General features: G+C 41.6%; 3 protein-coding genes and 1 non-coding gene across 12 annotated transcripts in view; 3 read left to right on the forward strand and 1 right to left on the reverse strand.

Moving 5' to 3' along the window:
* The window catches only part of LOC102416810 (zinc finger protein 420-like), a 35,225-nt gene extending 20,254 nt beyond the window's left edge, over positions 1–14,971 (forward strand). For 8 of the 9 annotated variants that reach the window (XM_023764956.1, XM_023764958.1, XM_023764955.1 and 5 more), the window contains 2 exons: positions 777–850; positions 2,115–4,379. In XM_023764956.1, the coding sequence (XP_023620724.1) occupies positions 777–850; positions 2,115–4,160 (2,120 nt within the window). In that variant the 3' untranslated portion in view covers positions 4,161–4,379. Of the gene's footprint in view, positions 1–776; positions 851–2,114; positions 4,380–14,709 lie in introns of those variants that run through there. The other variant, XM_023764962.1, reaches the window with a different exon arrangement.
* The window catches only part of LOC111828438 (zinc finger protein 501-like), an 84,938-nt gene that overhangs the window by 23,006 nt on the left and 37,151 nt on the right, over positions 1–24,781 (forward strand). The gene's annotated exons all lie outside the window — the stretch shown is intronic.
* LOC111828448 lies at positions 1,300–1,406 on the reverse strand. Its single transcript, XR_002832318.1, has one exon. It is a non-coding gene; the product is annotated as a U6 spliceosomal RNA (small nuclear RNA).
* Positions 24,505–24,781, forward strand: part of LOC102417446 (zinc finger protein 501-like) — a 19,219-nt gene continuing 18,942 nt past the window's right edge. Inside the window, exon 1 of the mRNA XM_023764976.1 lies at positions 24,505–24,657. The gene's annotated coding sequence lies outside the window, so the exon portion shown is untranslated. The remainder of the gene's footprint in view (positions 24,658–24,781) is intronic.

Raw genomic sequence — 24,781 nt, forward strand, 5'->3', positions numbered from 1 at the left:
CTTTTACAGGTAAATAATATATTTCCATTTATTTAGTACCAGTTTGATTACAATTATTTTGTGTTTCTGGTGGTACACTTCTTCGGTTTCTTTGCATGACTTCATATCTTTTGTTGATATTCAGGAATTGTATACAAACAGGCTTTTAAACAAGTTTTCTATAGGAGGAAACAAATAATAACCATCTGTGGAACCAATTCTACATTCCGTCAACACTGATTTCAGGATCTGTATTCCTGGCTTGGTTGTCTGTTTAATTTTCCAGACCCACAGTATCTTTTCAGGCTTGATATATATCTTCAGTACCACAGTCTTTGTGGTGCTTGAACAACTTCTCATTCTTTCTTCGCAGTAGCCACTATAGGACTCTCACCACGTGCTGCCATTCTGTTCACACTCGTTTGTGTCATGCACAACAGACACATGTTCTTCAAGATGCTTCAAAACAAGGAGATCATTGAACATGCCCTTCCTTCATTTCTCTCTCTCTCTCTCTCTCTCTCTCTCTCTCTCTCTCTCTCTCTCTCTGTCGCGAAGAAACTGGGAGTTTGGAGTGTTTTTATAATATTGCCATTTTGTTCCAGGGGGTTTGATGCAAATGTAAGCAACTCTTTCTCCCCCTTTGATGTGAGTTTTCTTCATTGTACCTATCTTGAGCTTTCGTTGAATCCTACACTGGCTCTTGGAGTACTCCAAAATGTCATTTGATCAATACTTGCTGTAAGGTTAAAGTGCATTCACCTGATTATAAAAACTGAAAATTTGTTTTCTTTCAGCTATACCATCTGAGGATAACCATGTCTTTATGCCAAAGCCCAGAATACAAGATTTATTCTCTGAAATAATACTGGTAAGATATAAAAGGTGTCGCTTTGATAATGTACACTTAATGAAAGCCTTGGAATTTGAGGAAGAGTGTGATGAGAAGGGAGAATATTGATATAAAGAGAACTAATCTGAGACAATTATCATAATAAATTTCTTTTTACCTAAAGTGGTCAGGTATATTATGCATTTGGGAAACCTCCCAATTTAAAGTCAGTTAAACATTGGCAGATCAGTGTGCCCTTACCGGGAATGGAACCGTGATCTTCTTGTTCATATGTTGAATCTCAACCACTCTAGAAAAAGTAGGAATTTGCATTTTGGTAATCTTTTATTTATTTATTTTTATGATTATTATTTTAAAATATATTTTTATTGATTTCAGAGAGGAAGGGAGAGGGAGAGAGAGAGAGAAACATCAATCTTGAGAGAGAATCATTGATTGGCTTCCACCTGTACGCCCCCTCCTGGGGATCGGGACCTGAACGCTTCACGAATTTGCGTGTCGTCCTTGTGCAGGGGCCGTGCTAATCTTCTCTGTATCGTTCTGATTTTAGTATATGTGCTGCTGAAGCGAGCACACTTTTATGTTTTTATATTAAAAATATATTTTAATTGATTTTAGAGAGTAAGGGAAAGGAAGAGGGAGAGGAAAACATCAATGATAAGAGACAATCATTCATTGGCTGCCTCCTGCATGCCTCCTACTGGGGACTGATCCCTCAGCCGGGACATGTGCCCTTACCGGGAATGGAACCGTGATCTTCTTGTTCATATGTTGAATCTCAACCACTGAGACCTGCCGGCAGGGCAATTTGGTAATCTTTTATTTATTTATTTTTATGATTATTATTTTAAAATATATTTTTATTGATTTCAGAGAGGAAGGGAGAGGGAGAGAGAGAGAGAAACATCAATCTTGAGAGAGAATCATTGATTGGCTTCCACCTGTACGCCCCCTCCTGGGGATCGGGACCTGAACCCAGGCTTGTGCCCTTGACTGGAATAGAAACTGGGACCCTCCAGTCTGCAGGCCAATGCTCTATCCACTGAGCCAAACCAGCTAGGGCAATTTAGTGATCTTTTAAACAAGGATTCATCCTTTTTCCTCTGACAATTAATGTCTTGTATTTATTTTTTGTCTATAATTTTAATATATTAGGAAAGCTTTTGTTATACAGCGATTTTGGTTTAATGTTTATCACAGAATGGTTTTTATGGAACAAGTGTACATGTTTAATGAAATTATAACTATCACTAAAGGTCTTTCTATCTCCCATAATCACCAGAGTATACATAATGAAGATAGAAGTTATCAATGGATTGAACATTGGAAAAACTTTAAGCTAGAGTCATATCTTAATCATCAGACAAGTGAGCTTGCAGAGGACCATTATAAAAGTGGAAAACTCTTTGACCAAATGTCCAATAACAACATACATCAGGTTATTGCTATTGTGGAGAAGACACGCAAAGGAAATAAATATGTCCAGTCTTTTCAGCAGTCTTCAGATTACACTGAACAAGAGTTAATTCATCATGGGGCAGAAGCTTACAAATCAAATCCGTGTGGGAGAGTCTTCAGTCAAATATTCAATCTAAATAGACGCAAAAAAATCCAAAGTGGAGAAAAACTTTATAAATGTCAAGATTTGGGTAAAATATCTTATTGGCCTTCAGGTTGTACTTTAAATCACAGGATTCATCCTGGAGAGAAGGCTTTCAAATGTAAAGCATGTGGCAAAGCCTTTAAATGCCATTCCTCTCTTATTGTACATAAGGGAAGAATTCACACAATAGCAAAATTTTACAAACTCAGGGAAAGTGGAAAATGCTTTATTCAGTCCTCAAGACATACTCAGCATCATAGAAATCATAGGGAAGAAAAGTCTTATAAATGTTCTGAATGTGGCAAAACCTATAGCCGGCCCTCAACCTGTACTCTTCATCAGAGAATTCACACTGGAGAAAACCCTTTTAAATGTAGAGAATGTGGCAAATCCTTTAAAAACCATGCAGTTCTTACTAATCATCAAAGTGTTCATACTGAAGATAGGCCTTATAAATATAGAGTGTGTGGTAAAGCATTCCTCCACACCTCAAACATTCGACATCAGAAATCTCATACTGGTGAGAAACCTTACAAATGTAGAGAATGTGGCAAAGCCTTTACCCGGTCCTCACATCTTACTTGTCATCAGAGAGTTCATTCTGGAGAAAAGCCTTATAAATGTAGAGTATGTGGCAAAGCCTTTAGCGATCCCTCCTCTTTTAATAGACATCAGAGAGTCCATACTGGAGAGAAGCCTTATAAATGTAGAGAATGTGGCAAAGACTTTAGGCAGTCCTCTGCTCTTAATTATCATCAGAGAGTTCATACTGGAGAGAAGCCTTATAAATGCAGAGAATGTGGGAAAGCCTTTACCCAGTCTGCATCCCTTACTAATCATGAAAAAGTTCACACTGGAGAAAAACCTTATAAATGTAGAGAATGTGGCAAAGCCTTTGCCCGATCCTCAATCCTTATTGCACATCAGAGCATTCACACAGGAGAGAAGCGTTATACATGTAGAGACTGTGGCAAATCCTTTGTCACTTCCTCAAAACTTACTAAGCATAAGAGAGTTCACACTGGAGAGAAGCCTTATAAATGTAGAGACTGTAGCAAAGCCTTTAGCCAGTCCTCATCCCTTATTAATCATCAGAGAGTTCACACTGCAGAGAAACCTTATAAATGTAGAGAATGTGGCAACTCCTTTCTCAGCTCCTCTGGCTTTACTAAGCATCGGAGAGTTCACACTGGGGAGAAGCCTTATAAATGTAGAGAATGTGGCAAAGCCTTTGCCCGATCCTCAACCCTTATTGCGCATCAGAGCATTCACACAGGAGAGAAGTGTTATACGTGTAGAGACTGTGGCAAATCCTTTGTCACTTCCTCAGAACTTAATAAGCATCGGAGAGTTCACACTGGAGAGAAACCTTATAAATGTAGAGACTGTAGCAAAGCCTTTAGCCAGTCCTCATCCCTTATTATTCATCAGAGAGTTCACACTGCAGAGAAACCTTATAAATGCAGAGAATGTGGCAAATCCTTTCACAGCTCCTCAGACTTTACTAAACATCGGAGAGTTCACACTGGAGAGAAGCCTTATGAATGTAGAGAATGTGGCAAAGCCTTTAGCCAGTCCTCACAACTTACTTGTCATCAGAGAGTTCATTCTGGAGAGAAGCCTTATAAATGTAGAGAATGTGGCAAAGCCTTTAGATGGTCTTCACACCTTACTAGACATCAGAACGTTCATACTGGAGAAAAGCCTGATAAACAGAGAATGTAACACAGCCTTTCATCAGTGTTTCTGCCTTACTGTACAGCAGAGTTCGTACTTGAGAGAAGACTCAAAGATGTGAGGAGTGCCCTAACCGCTTTGGCTCGGTGGATAGAGCATCGGCCTACTGACTGAAGGGTCCCAGGTTCAATTCCGATCAAGGGCTTGTACCTTGTTTGTGGGCACATCCCCAGTGGGGAGTGTGCAGGAGGCAGCTGATCGATGTTTCTCTCTCATCGATGTTTCTAACTCTCTATCCCTCTCCCCTCCTCTCTGTAAAAAATCAATAAAATATATTTTTAAAAAAATATGTGAGGAGTGTCGTGAATTCTTGACCAGCTGTGAGAACTTACTAACATCACAGAATAGATACTGGCAAGAAGCCTTATGAATGTGAAAAATGTAGACAAGCCTTTAAAAGGTATTCATGTCTTCCTGTACCTGAGAGACCTCATACTAAAGACAGTCCTTACAAATATAGACTTTGGGCTGGAGCCTTTACCCACAGCTCAAAATTTACTGAACATCAGAGATTTTATAGTGGAGGAAAGCTTTACACTGTAGAAAATGTGAGAAAGCCTTTAACCTGAGGTCTAACCTACTCAACATTTTAGGAAACATTCTAAAGAAAAACAGCAAAAATATAAAATTTTCATCTAAGGATTTAAGTTTCAATGGTTGAAGCTACATTGAGAATGTTAAAATAAGGTCTTACAGCCCTGACCGGTTTGGTTCAGTGGATAGAGCTTCGGCCTGCGGACTGAAAGATCCTAGGTTCGATTCCGGCCAAGGGCATGTACCTTGCTTGCGGGCACATCCCCAGTGGGTGGTGTGCAGGAGGCAGCTGATCGATGTTTCTCTCAGCGATGTTTCTAACTATCCCTCTCTCTTCCTCCCTGTAAAAAAAATCAATAAAATATATTTAAAATAAAATAAGGTCTTACAAATTATCAGGCACATGTCAAAGTATATATCCTCATTTAATGTCATAGAACCTCTTGGAATTATTACTGGATCAAAGCCCAGCAGATACAAAGAATGTGACAAAGCTTACTCAGTATGCAAACCTTACCTGACATCAGAATTCATACTGGGGAGAAACAATACAAATGTAAACATTAAAGTCTTTAATCAGCATCCGAAGCTTATTCCTCACATTGGGATTTATTCTAGGGAGAATCCTTAAAACTGAAGAATGTGGGAAATCGTATAGTTGGATCTACGGCCCCAGTCTGTTGATGTTCTGTTTGTGAACGGTGACGCTGAGGTGATCTCGGCGTACAGGATGAGTTTAGAGAAGCCGAGGGCTACCGCTCACTCAGGCAAGTAGCAAAGCCCCCAAAGCTCTCATGGCTTTTATTTGGGGAGTACAGCAAATAACAAGAGTACAGTAAGTGACAATGATTAACCAGCATGCTTATGAGATCATCTGAGCTAAGTTATACATTAAACTATTAATTTCCTATGTTATACAACGACCCTTTCCACCTGCAGCAGTGTACCTTCCCTTGAACTTTCCATGCCCTCATGGACTATTTATCACCTCAAGGAAAGTTCTGCCTCTGAACAGTAAGTCTTGCTTGCAAGACTTTGTTCTGATGTGGCCGGCTTGCAGGCCCCTGCTTTTCTTGGCAGAACGTCCTCTTATAGTTAACTTCATTCCACTTGACCAGCTACACAGTCTTATCAGGGATTATAATTGGGTAGAAATTTTATGGTTTTGATAGAGGAGGAAGGACTTTCGTTTAAAATATACAATTTATAAAACTCCAAGAATTTTGCCTTAAGTGACTTTAAAGATGTAAAAACTTTATCCAAGTATGTAATTGATTATAAATTTTAAAAGTATCATTGAATTTTCACTAGATCGATAGCCAAAATGCCTTTCAGGTATAGCCATAAATCAGTACGCACAGTGTACTCCTAACTTTAAGTGTTAGGTAATGTGTGTATACTTGAATATATCAAAGGAATTGATGTTTCCATATGTACAATTACTTAGAGTGTTATATTGAAATTATTTGAAGTCTTTTGAAAAGGAAATATTAATTTGATTGTCTTCCCATATCACTTGATGCTGCTGTTTTATTCCTGGTGTTTGTGTGAGTGAACTCATGGGGTTGATTGTTTCTGCCTTAACCGTTTGAGTCCCAAGCAGCCCGATTGCGCTGCTGAGATTTTATGTCTAGAAAACATACGATTCCTTTGAGTCCCAGGGGGTATTGAAAAAACACTGTCGAAGAATCCCAAACAGCGCAACCGCGCTTTCTCTAAATGAGTACGAAAAGACCCAAACAGCGTGATAGCGCTTGTTTTATTTTATGTCGAGAAATACCAAGCAGCGCGATTGCACTGCTTGGGACGCAAACGGTTAAAGATCTATGAGCTGTTGTATATTATATGGACTTACTTGTGTACACATTCCCATGGAATATTGGGTATATTGTAAGGCACAATATTTTCTTCTATTAGAGAACAATCCTATTGAATAAATCTTTTAAAATAGTTCTCCAGTTTTGTAAATGATGTCATCAAAGTTACTTCCTTTTCTGTGCCAATGTGTTCAGCTGAACACATTTTTGAGGGCATGTCAATTTGTGGTTGTCACATTTAGGTGACCGGAACTACACTCAGTACAGTGCTGTCTGTGTAATAGATTGCCATAATTAAGAGGAATATTGCAATACCAGTGACAATTTCAGCAGCGGAGGTCTCAGAGCTGGAGCCGACCTCAGAGCTAAAGCCGGCTCTAAGCTCCAGTGACAGCCATAGAAAGTAAGTAAATCCCAGAATAAAAAAAAAAAAGAAAAAAAGGAGAGGTTGGGAGCTTCAGTCGCCCACCAGCCTGAAAACAGCCCTCAGCCCCTCACCCAGACTGGCGAGGCACCCTAGTGGGGACCCCCCACTCTGAAGGGGGTGCAACCAGCTGCAAACAGCCATCATCCACTCATCCAGGCTGGCCAGGCACCCAAGTGTGACCCCCACCCTGATCCGGGACACCCTTCTGGCCCCCACACGTGCACCAGGCCTCTGTCCTATATAGTAAAAGGGTAATATGCAAACTGACCCTAACAGCGGAATGACTGGTCACTATGACACACACTGACCACCAGGGGGCAGACAATCAATGCAGGAGCTGCCCTCTGGTGGTCAGGGCGCTCTCACATGGGGAGCTCTGCTCAGCCACAAGCCAGGCTGATGGCTGCCAGTACAGGGGTGGTGGTGGGAGCCTCTCCTGCCTCAGCAGCACTAAGGATATCCGACTGCAGTTTAGATCTGCTCCCCGCTGGCAAATGGACATCCCCCAAGGGCTGTCGGGCTGCCAGAGGGATGTCTGATTGCCAGCTTAGGCCCAATCCCCCGGGAGCAGGCCTAAACCAGCAAGTGGTCATCCCCTGAGGGGTCCCAGACTGCGAGAGGGCATAGGCCGGGCTGAGGGACCCCCCCTCCCTGAGTGCACAAATTTTTGTGCACCGGGCCTCTAGTTGAATATATAATTACATATTGTTTTTGTGATTAATCACTATGCATTAATTATGTTCAATTTGTAACAATGAAAATACATCCTGCATATTTACATTATGATTCATAATAGTAGCAAAATTACAGTTATGAAGTAACAAAGAAAATAATTTTATGGTTGGGGGTTACCATAACATGAGGAACTGTATTAAAGGGTTGTGGCATTAGGAAGGTTGAGAACCACTGGTCTAGGACATCTAACCAGTGATGTCAATGGGAAGTTAAAGTCCCCTCCTATGATTGATTGAATTAATTTGAAAATGCCAATAACTATATACCTATCAATAGTCACATACAATATAAATGTTTTAACTACTTCAGCCAGAATACAGAAGGTAGCTGAATAGATAGGAGAACAAGACCCTTAACATACGCTGTTTACACGAGGCAAAGCCTGTTCCTTCTATCCATTCCCCCCCCCCCCCCCCAAATAGGTTCCTATGCATTTGTACACATTAATACATCACTACATATGTATTCTCTTTGTTCCTGGTTAGTGTATTGCTTCCAGGACATCCATCCAGATGGGGGCCCCTAAACAATCTTTTCTGACCAACCTGGCTGATAGTCCAGAGCCTACTTGCAGGCTCTAGTCCATGTGTGAATAGACACCCCTTCTCAAAGTGATCACCTCACCAAAGCCTGTGGCTGAGTTCCATGGTACTGCCTCATGCAAAGGCATGTGGTAAGGATGTTTATTTCCTTATGTGAGCATAAAAGCAAACAGTAAAACTAGCTTTCAAATGTTTACTAGCATCATTTAAGCCAAAAATAATTTTAAACTCAAAATAATACAAGTTAATATTCATTATTCTGTTTACTGTGGAAATTCTGAAGATGGAGCTAGTGGGTTTTGCATCAAGCAGATAGCATCTGTATGTCCCACAGACATTTCTAAAAGCTTATTTCCAATACAGGGCCTCTGTTGGAAGCTACCCATTGTCTTCACTATCGGAGAAGTGTAAACAAGGAGCCCGGAACGCTGGTGAACCTTGAGCCCTGGCAAGGGCCAGAGGTATGCACCAATTATTTAGTCGAGACTATGGTAGCTCAAGCAATTTCCTGACCAAATAGTCTCAGAGTAAATCTTTACCAGTATTTACTGACCTTTAAGATAGTCTGTCTGTTACCGGAATTGCCTCCCTGAGTAAGGGCAATATGTGTATCCAAAATTGGATGAAAGGTTGGAAAGGCCTGGGTACGTTAAGTCCTTCCCCTTGCATTGGACTCTCCGCCTGGCCCCCATTATTTTTAAATTATTATTTCTTGTCTCGTCTCTGTCATATGCAGGCGGCCCTTCTCCAGATTCTGAACCGTGAACCACATGGGACGTGGTTCACACATTTCGCACCTTGAACGATGGACATCTGGAGGAGAAGATTTCGCCTAGAGCGGAAAAACGAAGTTTCACCGGCAAGGTCCAAAAGAATTCACCGGATAGGTGGGGAAATTCGCCATGTTCAACGCCCACGGCCAGCTGAAGAAGTTGCGATCTGTAAGTTGGGTGGGAATGTCTTTTTTTTTTTAGCCAGGCTAATGGGGCAGAATTCGTCAAAAGGGGAGAAACTTTATTGTAGACTTTTGGTTTGCATGCTTAAGGATAAAGGAATTAAAATGTCAGAAGGTATTCTTTTACAGTTTTTGCATGTTATTATAGAACATAACCCTTGGTTTCCTGAAGAAGGTACATTAGATCTTGAATGTTGGGAAAGAGTTGGTCAAAACTTGAAAAAAGCCCAGCAGCAGGGAAAAAGCTTGCCTCCAAATTGTTTCTCCTTGTGGAACATGACATGCATTTGCTAGAGCCTTTTAGAGAGGCTAAGGAGGATAAACCTCCTCCCCTTGCGCCCTCCGCTCCTAAAGAGGAGCAGAAAGAAAAAATGGGAGGAATGGCCTCATGGCCCCCTCCACCTCCATGTCCTAATCCTGAAATGTTTAATTTGCTGTTAATACCATCACCTTTGCAAAGAGCTATCCAAGAAGGATTGAAGGACATGTCAGTGGAGGAAAGACTTGCTTTTCCTATTATACAGGCAGCTGACCCACAGCTCCCGAATCATATTATAAGACACCATGAAAAATTTGACTTTAAAATGATAAAGGCCTAAAAATAAATAAAAAATAAAAATAAAATGATAAAGGCCTTGCATGAAAGCGTAGTTCATAATGGTCCGACAGCTCCTTTTACAGGAGAAATTATGAATGATATTTCTGAAGCATTCTTAGCTCCTTATGATTGGTATTCTCTGGCTCATGCAACTCTGGATGGAGGAGATTATTTACTATGGAAGGGAGAAGTTTTGGAGAAATGTCAGGAGCGAGCCCACGCAAACCTAAGGCTGAATGCTCAAATAACTTATGAAATCCTGGCAGGACTGGGACGATATAATGACGTGCAAAATCTGCTAAATTACGTGCAACAGGCATATGAGCAAATTAGACTTTGTGGAAGGAAAGCTTGGTGGGCTTTACCAGCAAAAGGGGATCCTGAGGGAGCTTTTAGTAAATGTATGCAGGGGCCTTTAGAATCACTTTCCGATTTGTGGCTCATCTCGCTCGAGCAGTGAGACGACAGGTTCAACATGAGACAGCAGGAGACATTTTAATTCAGCAATTAGCTTATGAAAATGCCAATGCTGATTGTAAGAAATGCCTGACACCTCTGAGAAAAAATAGTACCACTACAGAAATGATTCGAGCCTGTCAGAATGTGGGGTCAGGCACTTTTCAAGCAAATTTACTCACTGCCGCTGTAAACAGTGGGGAATAAAAGTTGTTATAATTGTGGAAGAACAGGACATTTTAAAAAGGAATGTAGGCAACCCATAAGGACACAAGGTGGTGCCCTAGGGAAAGGCATGAGCATTCCGCCTCCCGATTCAATCAATGCAGATTCAACCTCTCTGTGTGTCCTAGATGTCAGAAGGGCCACCATTGGGCTGGTCAATGTAGGTCGAAATTTCATAAAAATGGGCAGCCGTTAGTTGAAGACATAGGGAATGGCCAACCGCAGGGAAACGGCCAGAGGGGCAGCCCCCAGCCCCATCATCAATAGGGGAATTTGCACTGCAAGGCCCCCAGTGAACTCCCTCTTCCGAGCAACTCCAAGGAGCGCAGGCCTAGATCTTAACAGTACTATAGCGGTCACTTTGACCTCCGATATGGCTCAGCATGCTGTTCCTACAGGATTCTGGGGACCTGTGCTACCGGGAATGTTAGGATTAATCTTAGGGAGGAGTGGAAACACTCGAAAACAGTGGTTCTCAACCTTCCTAATGCCGCGACCCTTTAATACAGTTCCTCATGTTGTGGTGACCCCCAATTTCATTGTTACAAATTGAAGATAATTAAAGCATAGTGATTAATCACAAAAACAATATGTAATTATATATGTGTTTTCCAATGGCCTTAGGCAACCCCTGTGAAAGGGTCGTTCGACCCCCAAAGGGGTCGAGACCCACAGGTTGAGATCCGCTGCTCTAAAAGGACTGACTGTTCTGCCTGGAGTCATAGATTCAGACTATGAGGGAGAAATTAGGGTAATATTATAATGCAATCATATTATGAAAATTACTCCAGGACAAAGAATTGCTCAGATACTACTTCTACCTTATGTTCAGCAAGGCAAGACTATAAATAGGAAAAGAGGAATGCAAGGATTTGGGAGCTCAGACATCTATTGGATACATGAAATTAGCAAAACCCGTCCTATGATTAATTTAAGAATAGAGGGAAAACTGTTTAAAGGTTTAATAGACACCAGAGCGTATGTCAGCGTTATCAGCAACGAATTCTGGCCTCCAAGTTGGTCCATGGTAGAAGCTGTGGGCTGAATTAGGGGGGTGGGAGTTCCTGATAACACACAACATAGTGCTGCAGTGTTAAGGTGGCAGGATGAGGAAGGATAGACAGGATGGTTTCAGCCCAAACAATTCTCAATCGTCTCTGGAATTGCAGGCAACTTATGGGGCTGGGATGTTTTAGAAGGTTTACAAGCTTGTATTATTATTACCGACAAAGGACAGCAGTTAATAACTCAGATGGAATATTACACTGGTCAAGGCTTAGGAAAAAATAATCAGGGAATTAAAGAGCCCATCCAAGCCAAAGGAAACCCAGGAAGACAAGGATTAGGATACCAACCTTTTTAGGGAGTGGTCACTGCTTAGTCTCCTTACCCTCATGCTGACCCTATACAATGGGAAAATGAGACCTATATGGGTGGATAAGTGGCCATTAACCAAGAAGAAATTAGGTAATATTCATAAATTAATACAGGAACAAATAGAAGCTGGTCACATAGAGCCTTCCAATAGCCCTTGGAATACGACTATAATATACCCAAGAAGGTGGCAGGAAAATGGCAAGTATTACATGATCTTAGAGCAGTTAACGCTACTATGCATACCATGGGACTCCCAGCACCTTTGCAAATCCCGCTAGATTGGTCTCTTATAGTAGTAGATCTTAAAGATTGTTTTTTCATCATTCCCTTGGCACCTCAAGATAAAGATTTGCATTTTTAGTGCCATCTATTAATATAGAACCCATGAAAAGATATCAATGGAAAGTTTTGCCTCAAGGAATGGCCAATAGCCCCACCTTGTGTCAAAAATATTTAGCTCAAGCTATTCAGCCTTTAAGGGACAAGTATTCCCGATGTTACATTATTCATTACATGGATAACTTGCTCTTAGCAAGTCTACGGGAAGAGCAGACTTTGGCAATTTTTTCCTAATTAGAAAAGAAACTCCCTAAATGAGGCTTTAAAATTGCTCCAGAAAAGGTACAGAAAGAGATGCCTTTCAAATATCTGGGAACCGTAATTGAAAACCAATGTATTAGGCCTCAAAAGTTGGAAATATGAAAAGGTTGCCTTAAAACTTTAAATAACTTTCAGAAATTATTAGGGGACATTAACTGGTTAAGACCTTATCTGAAAATCTCAATGGGAGAAATGACAAATTTATTTAATATACTTAGGGGTGACTCTAATCTTTCCTCACACCGAATATTAACAGATGAAGCTAGGAAAGAGTTGCTAAGAATTGAACACACAATCTCCTCAACCCAAGTAGCACGGGTACAGCCTGAATTGCCTTTATTGGGACAGATTAACCCTACTGCAGATAGTCCCACTGGAGTCATCTTCCAAAATAAAAACTCTCCTGCTATTATTGAATGGGTCCACCTAGAGCAGGGGTGGGCAAACTTTTTGACTCAAGGGCCACAATGGGTTCTTAAACTGGACCGGAGGGCCGGAACAAAAGCATGGATGGAGTGTTTGTGTGAACTAATATAAATTCAAAGTAAACATCATTACATAAAAGGGTACGGTCTTTTTTTTTTTTTTAGTTTTATTCATTTCAAACGGGCGGGATCCGGCCCGCGGGCCGTAGTTTGCCCGCGGCTGACCTAGGGCATCTGTCCTCTAAAACTGCAGTTACATATGTAGAACTGATGGCTCAGTTGATATCTCAGCTTAGAAATCACTGCAGGCAGCTTAGAGAAGAACCCCAGTGCATCTATCTTCCCCTCACTGGGAAACAATTAGAAATGTTATTTCAAACTGATTTAAATTGGCGAATTGGACTAAGTGGATATTCAGGGGAACTAAGTTGTCACCTATTAAAAGACAAATTACTACAATTTCTATATTATATCCCCATTATTATACCCAAAAATACTAGGCAGGAACCTATTCCTGGAGCATTAACTGTTTTTACTGATGGATCATCGAATGGGAAAGCCGCCTATCATGCAATGGATTCAGACTGAATCATACTGACCAGTCATACTTCTGAACAAAGAATTGAATTAGAAGCTATTAAGGCTGCATTGCAGGATTTCCAAGAGCCTCTTAATATTATCTCTGGCTCTTCTTACACTGCGGGCCTAGTGAATAGAATTGAAACTGCTCAGTTAAAATGGCTCAGTGACCAAAGTTTATTTTTACTATTTAAACAAGTTCAGATTGTACAACAGAGACAATATCCTTTTTATATCACTCACATCAGGGCTCACAGTATATTACCTGGCACACTCACAAAAGGAAATGCACGTGCTCATCAATTGGTTGCTTTATTAAAACAGGCCTCAGAATCTCATCAGCTTTTACATCAGCCTGCCAAAACGTTGTCCAAACAATTCTCAGTCACTTGAAGCAGGCAAAACAGATTATTAAGGAATGTTGCACTTGCATGTTACATCTGCCTCAAGGGCCTAACACAGGAATTAACCCTAGAGGATTAATAAGGGACCATAACTGGCAAATGGATATGACACATTATACTCCCTTTGGACGCCTTGGAGCATTGCATGTCTCTGTAGACACCTTTTCAAAAGTCCTACATCTACAGGGGAAACGGCAAAGCAGGTTACTAATCATTGCCTAGCTGCTTTTGCCATGATGGGAATTCCAAAAATTATTAAAACTGACAATGGACCCACGTACACAAGCTGTCATTTCCAGCAATTTTGTAAAAAGTGGAGAATTCAGCACATTACAGGAATACCATATAATTCACAGGGACAGGCAATTATAGCGCACCAACACCAAAGGCTAAAATCCCAAATTGAAAAACAGAAAAGGGGGATTATGGAGAAATAGCCTTTAAGTAGTCTACACCACGCCTTAATCACTTTAAATTTTTTCACTTGTGATGCCGATGGGAAGACACCCATGGAAATACACTGGTGTCAGAATAAGATAAAGGAAAATGGTCTGGATAAATCAGTGGTTCTCAACCACCTGGCCCTTTAAATACAGTTCCTCATGTTGTGACCCAACCATAAAATTATTTTCGTTGCTACTTCATAACTGTAATGTTGCTACTGTTATGAATCGTCATGTAAATATCTGATATGCAGGATGGTCTTAGGCGACCCCTGTGAAAAGGTCGTTCGACGCCAAAGGGGTTGCAACCCACAGGTTGAGAACCGCTGGGATAAATGGAAAGATCCTGAGTCTGGTTTATGGAAGGGCCCCAACCCCCTTTTAACATTTGTTTGAAGGTATGCTTGTATATATTTCCAGAAAATTTCTTCAATCCCGTGTGGATTCCCGCAAGAAATATTAAACTTCAACATGGATCCGAGGGAGGAACTGACCAGGTTAACGAGGACCTTGCACCTGGAGCCACACCTTACAGACAATCGACTACCCCAGCCGCAGGCAGCAGCAGCCCCAAGCAACCCACTGAAGATAAGGAGTGGGAGGAGGATGAAGCTGAGGACGAAGCTGATGGCGAACAGCCCGGAGATCACCTGAAAGCTGAGCAAATTTGTGAGGAGACCAGAACCCTGAGAATGTCTTTCTTGCCATGCTAGCAGTAATCAGCTGTGCAGTAATACTACCAGGAGCAAATGGGGAAGTATTTTGGACTTAAGTTCCTGACCCACCATGGGTAAGACCCCTTACGTGGACTGATGCCCCGCCTAATGTAGTCACCAATAATACCAATCGCCTTGGTCACCCAGGAGGGGTGGGGGAAAGAAGTATATGGGCAAAGTATAATTATACGGGTGTCGCCACCCAGCTTCCCTTTTGTATGACACAGAATCAAACCACTGCTCCTTTGTGTGTAAATTAAAAGAGAGGCTTCTGGCTAGTATGGACTCCAAAGAAGTGGGAGACAAAAGCCCAAGTACATCTACTATCACTACTTGCTCTGGGGAGAGCTGCAGAAAATGTAACTTTACTAAGACACCCGCCACTAAGCCATTATGTAAAAAGTCTTATGAATGGCACCCCACCAAGGAAGAAATTAATTGGCAAGACTGAATTATTATTTCTTGTCTCTGTCATTTGCGCGAGGCCCTTCTCCAGATCCTGAACCCTGAACCACGCTAAGCATGGTCCACACAGGCCTCCTGGTTTTCTCAGAAATAATATGAGTTTTGAAAAATTTAAAGTATTTTTATTTTACTATGTTAAGGTTTTATTATTTTATTTTTATATATTTTTAAATTTTTAAATATAATTTTTATTAAATGCAGAGAGGAAGGGAGAGGGAGAGAGATAGAAACATCAATGGTGAGAGGGAATCATAGATCCCTGCCTCCTGCATACCTCACACTGGGGATGGAGCCCTCAACCAGGGCATGTGCCCTGACCAGGAATGGAACCCTGACCTGGTTCATAGTTCTATGCTCAACCATAGTTCTATGCTCAACCACTGAGCCGTGCAATCTAGGCAGGTGTTTTTTCTTTAAAAAAAAAAACACCTCTTTATTAGTTAAGGTACTACAACTGTGTCCTCATCCCCCCCATTAACCCCCAACCTCCCCGCCCCCCGACACTCATGCTCTCATCCCTCTGTTATCCATGTCCATTGGTTTTGCTTATATGTGTGCATACAAGTCCTTCGGTAGATCTCTTTCCCTTACCCCCTCCCTCCCCTACTTTCCTTCTGGGGATTGATAGTCTGATCGCTGTTTCTCTGTCTTTGGATCTATCCCTGTTCATCAGTCTATGTTGTTCTCTATAATCCACAAATGAGTGAGATCATGTGGTATTGATTTTTCTCTGACTGGCTTATTTCACTTAGCATAATGCTCTCCAGTTCCATCCATGCTGTTACAAAAGTCAAGAGTTCCTTCTTTTTTACAGCAGCATAGTATTCCATTGTGTAGATGTACCACAGTTTTTTAATCCACTCATCTGCTGATGGGCACTTAGGCTGTTTCCAAATCTTAGCTATGGTAAATTGTGCTGCTATGAACATAGGGGAGCATATATCCTTTCTGATTGGTATTTCTGTTTTCTTGGGATATATTCCTAGAAGTGGGAACACTGGGTCAAATGGGAGTTCCATTTTTAGTTTTTTGAAGAAACTCCATATGTTCTCCACAGTGGCTGCACCAGTCTGCATTCCCACCAGCAGTGCAGAAGGGTTCCTTTTTCTCCACATCCTCTCCAACACTTGTTGTTTGTTGATTTGTTGATGATAGCCATTCTGACAGGTGTGAGGTGATACCGCATTGTTGTTTTGATTTGCATCGCTCGTATAATTAGTGACTTTAAGCATGTTTTCATATGTCTTTCGGCCTTCTGTATGTCCTCTTTAGAGCAGTGTCTATCTAGGTCCGTTGCCCATTTTTTTTACTGGATTGTTTATCTTACTATTGCTAAGTTTCATGAGATCCCTGTAAATGTTGGAGATTAAACCCTTATCGGTGATATCATTGGCAAATATGTTCTCCCATGTAGTCGGTCTTCTTGTTCTTTTGTTGATGGTTTCCTTTGCTGTGCAAAAGCTTTTTATTTTGATGTAGTCCCATTTGTTTATTTTCTCTTTAGTTTCCATTGCCCTAGGAGCATTATCAGAGAAGAAATTCCTTCGGCATATGTTTGCGATTTCGCTGCCTGTGGATTCCTCTATTATTTTTATGGTTTTCCGTAGTATATTTAAGTCTTTTATCCATTTTGAGTTTATTTTTGTGTATGGTGTGAGTTGGTGGTCTAGTTTCATCTTTTTGCATGTATCTGTCCAATTTTCCCAGCACCATTTATTGAAGAGACTGTCTTGACTCCATTGTATGCTCTTGCCTCCTTTGTCGAATATTAATTGGGCATAGTGGTTTGGGTCGATTTCTGGGTTCTCTATTCTATTCCATTGATCTATCTGTCTGTTCTTGTGCCAGTACCAAGCTGTTTTAAGAACAGTGGCTTTGTAATACAGTTTGATATCTGGTATTGAGATCCAACCTACTTTGTTCTTCTTTCTCAGGATTGCTGCAGCTATTCCAGGTCTTTTTTTATTCCAGATGAATTTTTGGAACGTTCATTCTAGATCTGTGAAATATGCTATTGGTAATTTAATGGGGATTGCATTGAATCTATAGATTGCTTTGGGTAGTATGGACATTTTGATGATGTTGATTCTACCAATTCATGAACACGGTATGTTCTTCCATCTGTTTATGTCTTTCTCTCTCTCTTTCTTCAGTGTCCTGTAGTTTTTCGCATATAAGTCTTTTACCTCCTTAGTTAAGTTTATTCCTAGGTATCTTAATATTTTTGGTGCGATGGTAAATGGGATTGCTTTTTTAGTCTCCCTTTCTGTAAGTTCACTATTGGTGTAAAGAAATGCCTTAGATTTCTTGCATTAATTTTGTATCCTGCTACATTGCCAAATTCATTTATTAAGTCTAATAATTTTTTGATGAGTCTTTAGGGTTTCATGTACAGTATCATGTCATCTGCAATAAGGACAGTTTACTTCTCTTTTCAATTTGGATGCCTTTATTCTTCTTGTCTAATTGCAATGGCTAATACTTCCAGTACTATGTTGAACAGGAGTGGTGAGAGCGGCATCCCTGTCTTGTTCCTGTTCTCAGGGGAAATGGTTTAGTTTTTGCCCATTGATTATGATGTTGGCTGTGGGTTTGTCATATATGGCTTTCATTATGTTGAGGTATGATCCTTCTATTCCTACCTTGCTGAGAGTTTTTATCAAGAAAGGGTGTTGAATTTTGTCAAGTTTTTTCTGCATCAATTGATATGACTGTGGTTTTTTATCTCTCAATTTGTTTATGTGATGAATCACGTTTATTGATTTGCAGATATTGTACCATCCTTGCATCCCTGGGATGAATCCTACTTGGTCATGGTGTATGATCTTTCTGATGTATTGCTGGATCCAATTTGCTAGAATTTTGTTGAGTATTTTGGCATCTTTGTTCATGAGGGATATTGGCCTATAATTCTCTTTCATTTAGGCAGGTTTTATTATTTTAAATAAATGCTTATGCTGAGACAGATTGAAAGTTTGGGAGATCCATTGCTATTGGACAAAAAACAAACAAAAAAACCCGAAGCTCCCAGGACTCAGCTTACTCCCACTCAGATCTACCCACTACACAGAGAATTCCCTGCTGTTTGTCTATAGGTGAAATCTTTTTCAATGAAACATACTTCATATTAGATGTTCACTAACATATTGTGGTAAAAATTATTGTGGTTATAGAGGGAGATTTCACTATTGGATATTTTATTTTAAATATATTTTATTGATTTTTTACAGAGAGGAAGGGAGAGGGAAAGAGAGTTAGATACATCAGCTGCCTCCTGCACACCCCCTACTGGGAATGTGCCTGCAACCAAGGTACATGCCCTTGACTGGAATCGAACCCGGGACCCTTTAGTCCGCAGGCCGACGCTCTATCCACTGAGCAAAACCAGTCAGGGCGCACTATTGGATATTGATCAATGGTTGTAGTCTTTTATGGGCTTACAGTATAGAGAATATACCACCATACAAAATGATTCCTTTCTTGTTTATTTTTGACTCCTGATTGTGCCCCATTAAGGGCTCGAACTGGCAATCCTGGCACATTGGGATGGCACTCCAGCCCGCAAAGTTACTCCTTGGCCAGGACAACATTAATGAATCTTTTTGTTGTTGTGAATCCTCACCTGAGGCTATTTTTCAATTGAATTTTAGAAAGAGTGAAAGGAAGGGGGACAGACATGGAGAGAGAAACATCAGTGTGAGAGTGACACATCGATTGGTAGCCTCCTGCACGGGCCAAGAGTCCAGCCTGCAAGGTAGGTACGTCCCCTTTACCAGAATCAAAGCCAGGACTCTCAGTCCATGAGCCAATGATGTATCCACTTAGTGACACCAGAATTAATGATTCTTGAGCTAAAAATATGTCCCAATGTCTTCTTCAGTGTATATATTTGACAGGTTTGTTATGCATACGTGACAGATCACTGAGAAATAGAAAAGAAAGCAAAAACGGGATTCAAGAGGGAGGAGGCAACAAAATAGGTTATAATTGTAGGAAGTTAACTTTCTGGCCCAGCCTGTGTTAGTTAGTGGATGAGCATTGACCTATAAACCAGGAGGTCGGGTTAGATTCCTCGTCAGGGCACATGCCGGGGTTTCCCCTTCAATCACCAATAGGAATCAGTGGAACATTGATCCTCTCTCATCATTGATGTTTTTTCTCTCTCCCTTCCTCTCTAAAATCAATACAATATTCTAAAAAGTAAATGTAGTTTCTCTTTTAAAATCCTTATCCAAGGATATTTATTATTTCCATTTATCTTAGAGAGAGTGGGAGGGATAGTGGGTAGAGAGGTAGAGAGAGAAGCATTGATATGAGAGAGACACATCAATTAATTGCCTCCCTCAGGCACACAGGGCAGGGTGGAGAGCAAACCTTCCACCCAGGTACCAGACCTGACTGGGAATCAAATCTGTGATCTTCTGGTGGGAGGGATGACACTCTAACCTACTGAGCCACACCTGCTGAGCTGTAGATTCTCTTTGAAGGGACATATAATAAATTTGAAGTTACCTTATATGAGATATGACTGACAAATATGTCACCATGTAAGGAAGTTTATCTCAAAGGTCTTTCTAACCCTGTTCGTTTGGCTCATTTGTTTGCCTGTAGTGCCCTCCACCAACAGGTGGCAGGTTTGATTCCTGGACTTGCAAATGTCAGGTTGGGGGTGTGATTCCAGAGCTGCTCAGGGTGATTTCGGGAAGCAACCAATGGATGTTTGTCTTGCACATGGATGTTTCTCTCCAGCTCTGCCTTCCTCTGTAAATTCAATTTTTTAAAAAAAACTTTAAAAATATTTTCAAAACAAGGTATTTTCCAGCTCCCTGGGGCCCCAGACAGCTGCCCTGCCAGGAGAAGGCACCTGTGTGTAGGAGCCTAAGTGAAAGCAGTGCTGAAGGGCTCAGCCACCCCGGAGTTATGTGCAATGATGAATGTTGGTTGATTTCAGCCACTAAACTTTGGGCATTTTATTCCTCAACAAAGACTAATTGTAAGAGAAAAGAGTTCCTGAGATTGAGGTGCTCAGTAATAAAAACCTAATGCGTGTGACATGGCTTTGGGACTGGCTAGTGGATAGATGCTGGAAGGAGGCTGTTAGTAGACACTGCAATCGAGGAAACTAGGATTGAAGTCTGGAAGCATGGGAAATTATGTGTTTTTTTTGTTTTGTTTTGTTTTGTTTTGGGAAATCATGTTTTGTTCTAGTGAAAAAGTTCACAAAACTTTTTCCAATACACATGAAGCAGAAAAACCACCTAGGCAACCCGTAGACCAGGGGTCCTCAAACTTTTTAAACAGGGGGCCAGTTCACTGTCCCTCAGACCGTTGGAGGGCTGGACTATAGTTTTAAAAAAAAACTATGAACAAATTCCTATGCACACTGCACATATCTTATTTTGAAGTAAAAAGACAAAACGGGAACAATTACAATATTTGTATTTGCATGTGGCCCACGGGCCGTAGTTTGCGGACCCTTGCCGTAGACTCTTAAGAAATATTGAATATTGTTTCATTAAGAGAATCAGTTTTGGGTGGTTTTACATAACAAATAATGAACTTGAGACGCAGACTGTTACGGACTGAATTGTGTCCCCTCAAAATCAATTTTTTGAAGGCCTAACCCCCAATATGTCTGTATTTGGAGATAGGGGGTTTAGGGAGGTCATTAAGGTTATATGAGGTCACAAGAGTGGGGTCCTAATCTGATAGAAGTGGGGTCCTCATAAAAGGAGATAGAATAACCTGTCTGTACATATTCTTGGATTTTTATATAGATAACTAGGGGCCCGGGGCACAAAAATTTGTCCCCGGGCGGGGGGGGGGGGGGGGTGGTCCCTCAGCCCGACCTGTGCCCTCTCAGAGTCTGGGACCCCTAGGGAGATAACCACCTGCTGGCTTAGGGCCACTCCCCAGGTAGCAGATGGAAGGCCGGATCCCGTGGTGACTGCCCCGCCTCCCTGGGTTGCAGACTGCAGGCCTGGATGGTGGAGGGCGGGCGGCGGATTGCACTGTCCCACCCTGCCTGCAGTATGCAAATTGAACGACCATCTTTCTTGGGTTAATTTGCATACTCATCTGATTGGCTGATGAGCGTAGTGAAGGTACGGTCAATTAGCATCTTTGTCTTTTATTAGTGAAGATATTATCAAAAAAAGATAGTTCAATATCTTTTTTTTGAACTAAGTTGTCAATGTTTATTTCTGATGTGTCTATTTAATTTTGGAATAGGTGTTACATTCAAATGCTGCCTGAAATAATAAAAGGTATGTAGTGAAAAAACAGTATTTAAGGTAATTTAATTCAAGTGTCGGACACAACATTTGATTTAGTGATGCAGTTTACCTCAATTTTCTTTAAAAGATTGATTTTTCAGCAATGCTATTGTCCTAAAATGATCACACATCTTAGTCATCCAAGTCTCATATCCCAGGTCGTGTTCCTACGAAAGGCTCTGGAACTCAGCCATGTTGAGTCTTGGCCTCCCTGGGGAATGAGGAAGGGAGCAGGAAAGGCTGCTGGTGTGAGTATGAAAGTGCCTATCTTATCCAGGGAGAGTTTTGTTTCACCTTCTAGTTCTTCATCCTCACACAGACCATTGCAACTCTTTGTTTAATTAAAGTGCTTACATGAATTCCAATTGCAGTCATGTTCCTGGGTTCAAGCCCCTCTCCACCTCCAACCCCTCCCTGAGATCCCAGTTCCTTCCTACAGACTTGCTTCAGCCTCACTACCAACATCTGCCCGCATAGCCCAGGGGAAGGTGGGGGCAAATTAGCTGCTGGCATTCTCCTCCGTTCCATTGGTGTATGTATATGTGTTAATCCAAGATCCCAACCACTTGGTTACTCTTGCTTTGTAAAATGTTTTTAGGGTAAAAAAGTGAATCTTCCAACTTTTCTATATTAGGAATATTTTGGCTGTCCCACATCACTTGGCTGTCCACAGACAAAATTGCCTTGGAATTTTGATAGGTAATCTATTTATTCTGTAGAACAGGGAATATTAAGGAATGTCTCAATTTATTTGTATCTGCTTTCTGTAGCATTGTTGTGTCATTTTCAGAGTAGAAGTCTTTCACTGTCTTTGTAGAATGGCTTGCTCTTTATGTATTTGTCTGTTAGTTATATGTGGTGTGTTTTCTGGCTTTGGCTGGCAGTACTGAGGGTTGATATTTATTGGCCTAACATGACTAAATACTTATATAGGTTAAACATAATCCTCTGGTCTAATTTACTCTATATTACTTACTGTATAGTAAATAAAGTTTCATAAAACTCTAGGGCAGGGGTCCTCAAGCTTTTTAAACAGGGGGCCAGTTCACTGTCCCTCAGACCGTTGGAGGGCCGGACTATAGTTTTAAAAAAAAACTATGAACAAATTCCTATGCACACTGCACATATCTTATTTTGAAGTAAAAAAACAAAACGGGAACAAATACAATATTTGTATTTGCATGTGGCCCGTGGGCTGTAGTTTGAGGACCCCTGCTCTAGGGAATATCTATATTCATGACAATATTCGAAAATGGACCTGGAGAGTATTATACTAAGTGAAATAAGCCAGTCAGAGAAAGACAAATACCATATGATTACACTTATATGTGGAATCCAATGAAAAAAATAAACTATAAAAAAAATTGATCATATCTACAATTACAGCCCTGTTTATTCTGAGTATCATTTCTGTGGTCTTTTTGTGTCTTCTCCTAGATGGGTTTTACCAGAGATTAGTTTTCATTACATTTTCAAGGAGTTCAATTTTGGTTTTGATTTTATTGTTTCCTGGATTTTTACATTTGTTTTAAATAAAACTTTAGGTACTCTCACAAATTTGTATATATTTTTATAGTCATTTAGTAACAAGTATGTTATAATTTCCCTCATGAGTTATTTAGAAATGCATTTTAAATTTCCAAAAAAATTAAAAGATGGTGATGAGACTAAGTAAACTGATAATAGTTATTATTCTTATAACTGTTTTAAATATTGTTGATTTTTAAATTATTTTGTTTCCCAAATATAAGGAATACTAACAGGAGAGGTTGTACATTATTGTCAATGGCCCGTTATCTAGATTATAGGGACTACTAAATTTAAGACATTCATTTCAAAATGCACTCCCAGAACACAAAAACTTCAAAGACCACAAACAGAACATTTTTATCCCTGGAAAAATATCTGAATAACACTATCTCCCCCACAGTGTTGGATGGGATCTATCTCATCAGGGGCCTAACCATGAATGGATATCTGGGTCTGTCTCTGACACCCCCATCCACCTGCTTCCCTAACTCAAGCTGCCTCTCTCTTCAGATGGGGAGACAGGGAGGGGCTGAGAGAGCAGGCTGCCCTTCCGCTCCCCCCTCCTCACTGACGGTTTAAGGATCCAGGCAAATGAGAGGCAGAAAGTTTCTGGTTTCAAACCCAATCTGCCCGCCTTTTGAATTCCCTGTAACTTCACTGTAAGAATGTGTTCCCGGCTTGTGAAGATCCCGGGAAAGACCCCTCCCTGGGACACCTGCAGCTGAAGGGCAGACCAGCCAGTAGCTCTAAGCACAGCCTCTGGGAGCTGGGAAACTTCTGTGTGAATTCCAGGTTTCTGCTCCCCTCTTTATGCTTTTGCCACAGCTGCCATTCACTCGCTAGCGCCCTAATAAAGGAACAGCCCCTCTATCTGGGGTGCCTTGTGCCATCAGAGGGCACCTGGCCCTTTCCTCCCTTTAAAGAAGTAAAATAAACGCCCTCCCTCTGCTCCTGTCTCTTCTCTCCCTTGTGAATCCTTTCGCAGCCGCGTCACCAGCCAAAACCCTGACAATGACGTGGGAAACTCCCCCAGGAAGAGCTGTCCCTGTGGGAGGAGGTGCGGGGACCCGGGGCTGCCCCCTCGCTCCTGCCCCGCCCTCCCTCCCTCTGTCCCTGCACAGGCCTGGCCGCCGGGCTCGGCCCCGCCCCCATCGCGCAGTCGCTCAGCTCAGGCTCTGGCCCCGCCCACCCCGCAGGGAGGCGCATGCGCAGTTCCTTGCAGACCCGGAACCGGCTGTGGAGGGCAAGATGGCGGTTCTCCCTGAGGAGGGTGTTTGTCTTTAAAACTGACGCTCCCCGTCCCCCTCCCCGCAGGGAAGGCTGAGGGCGCTGCCGGCGCTGAAGTCCTTGTTGGGGTCCCCGCCCCGGAGCCTCTCTCAGCGGTGAGTCCGCGTCCCGGAGTCTGCGCAGTGCGGGCGCCACGTTCCTTTGGGAGGAAACGGCGGCCCCGGCCCGGGGTCTCTCCGCCTGTGGCTGTGGCCACCGCCTGCCGCGCGGTTTTCCTGC

This window comes from Myotis lucifugus, unplaced genomic scaffold, assembly GCF_000147115.1.
Source record: "Myotis lucifugus unplaced genomic scaffold, Myoluc2.0 scaffold_365, whole genome shotgun sequence".
Lineage (NCBI taxonomy): Eukaryota > Metazoa > Chordata > Mammalia > Chiroptera > Vespertilionidae > Myotis > Myotis lucifugus.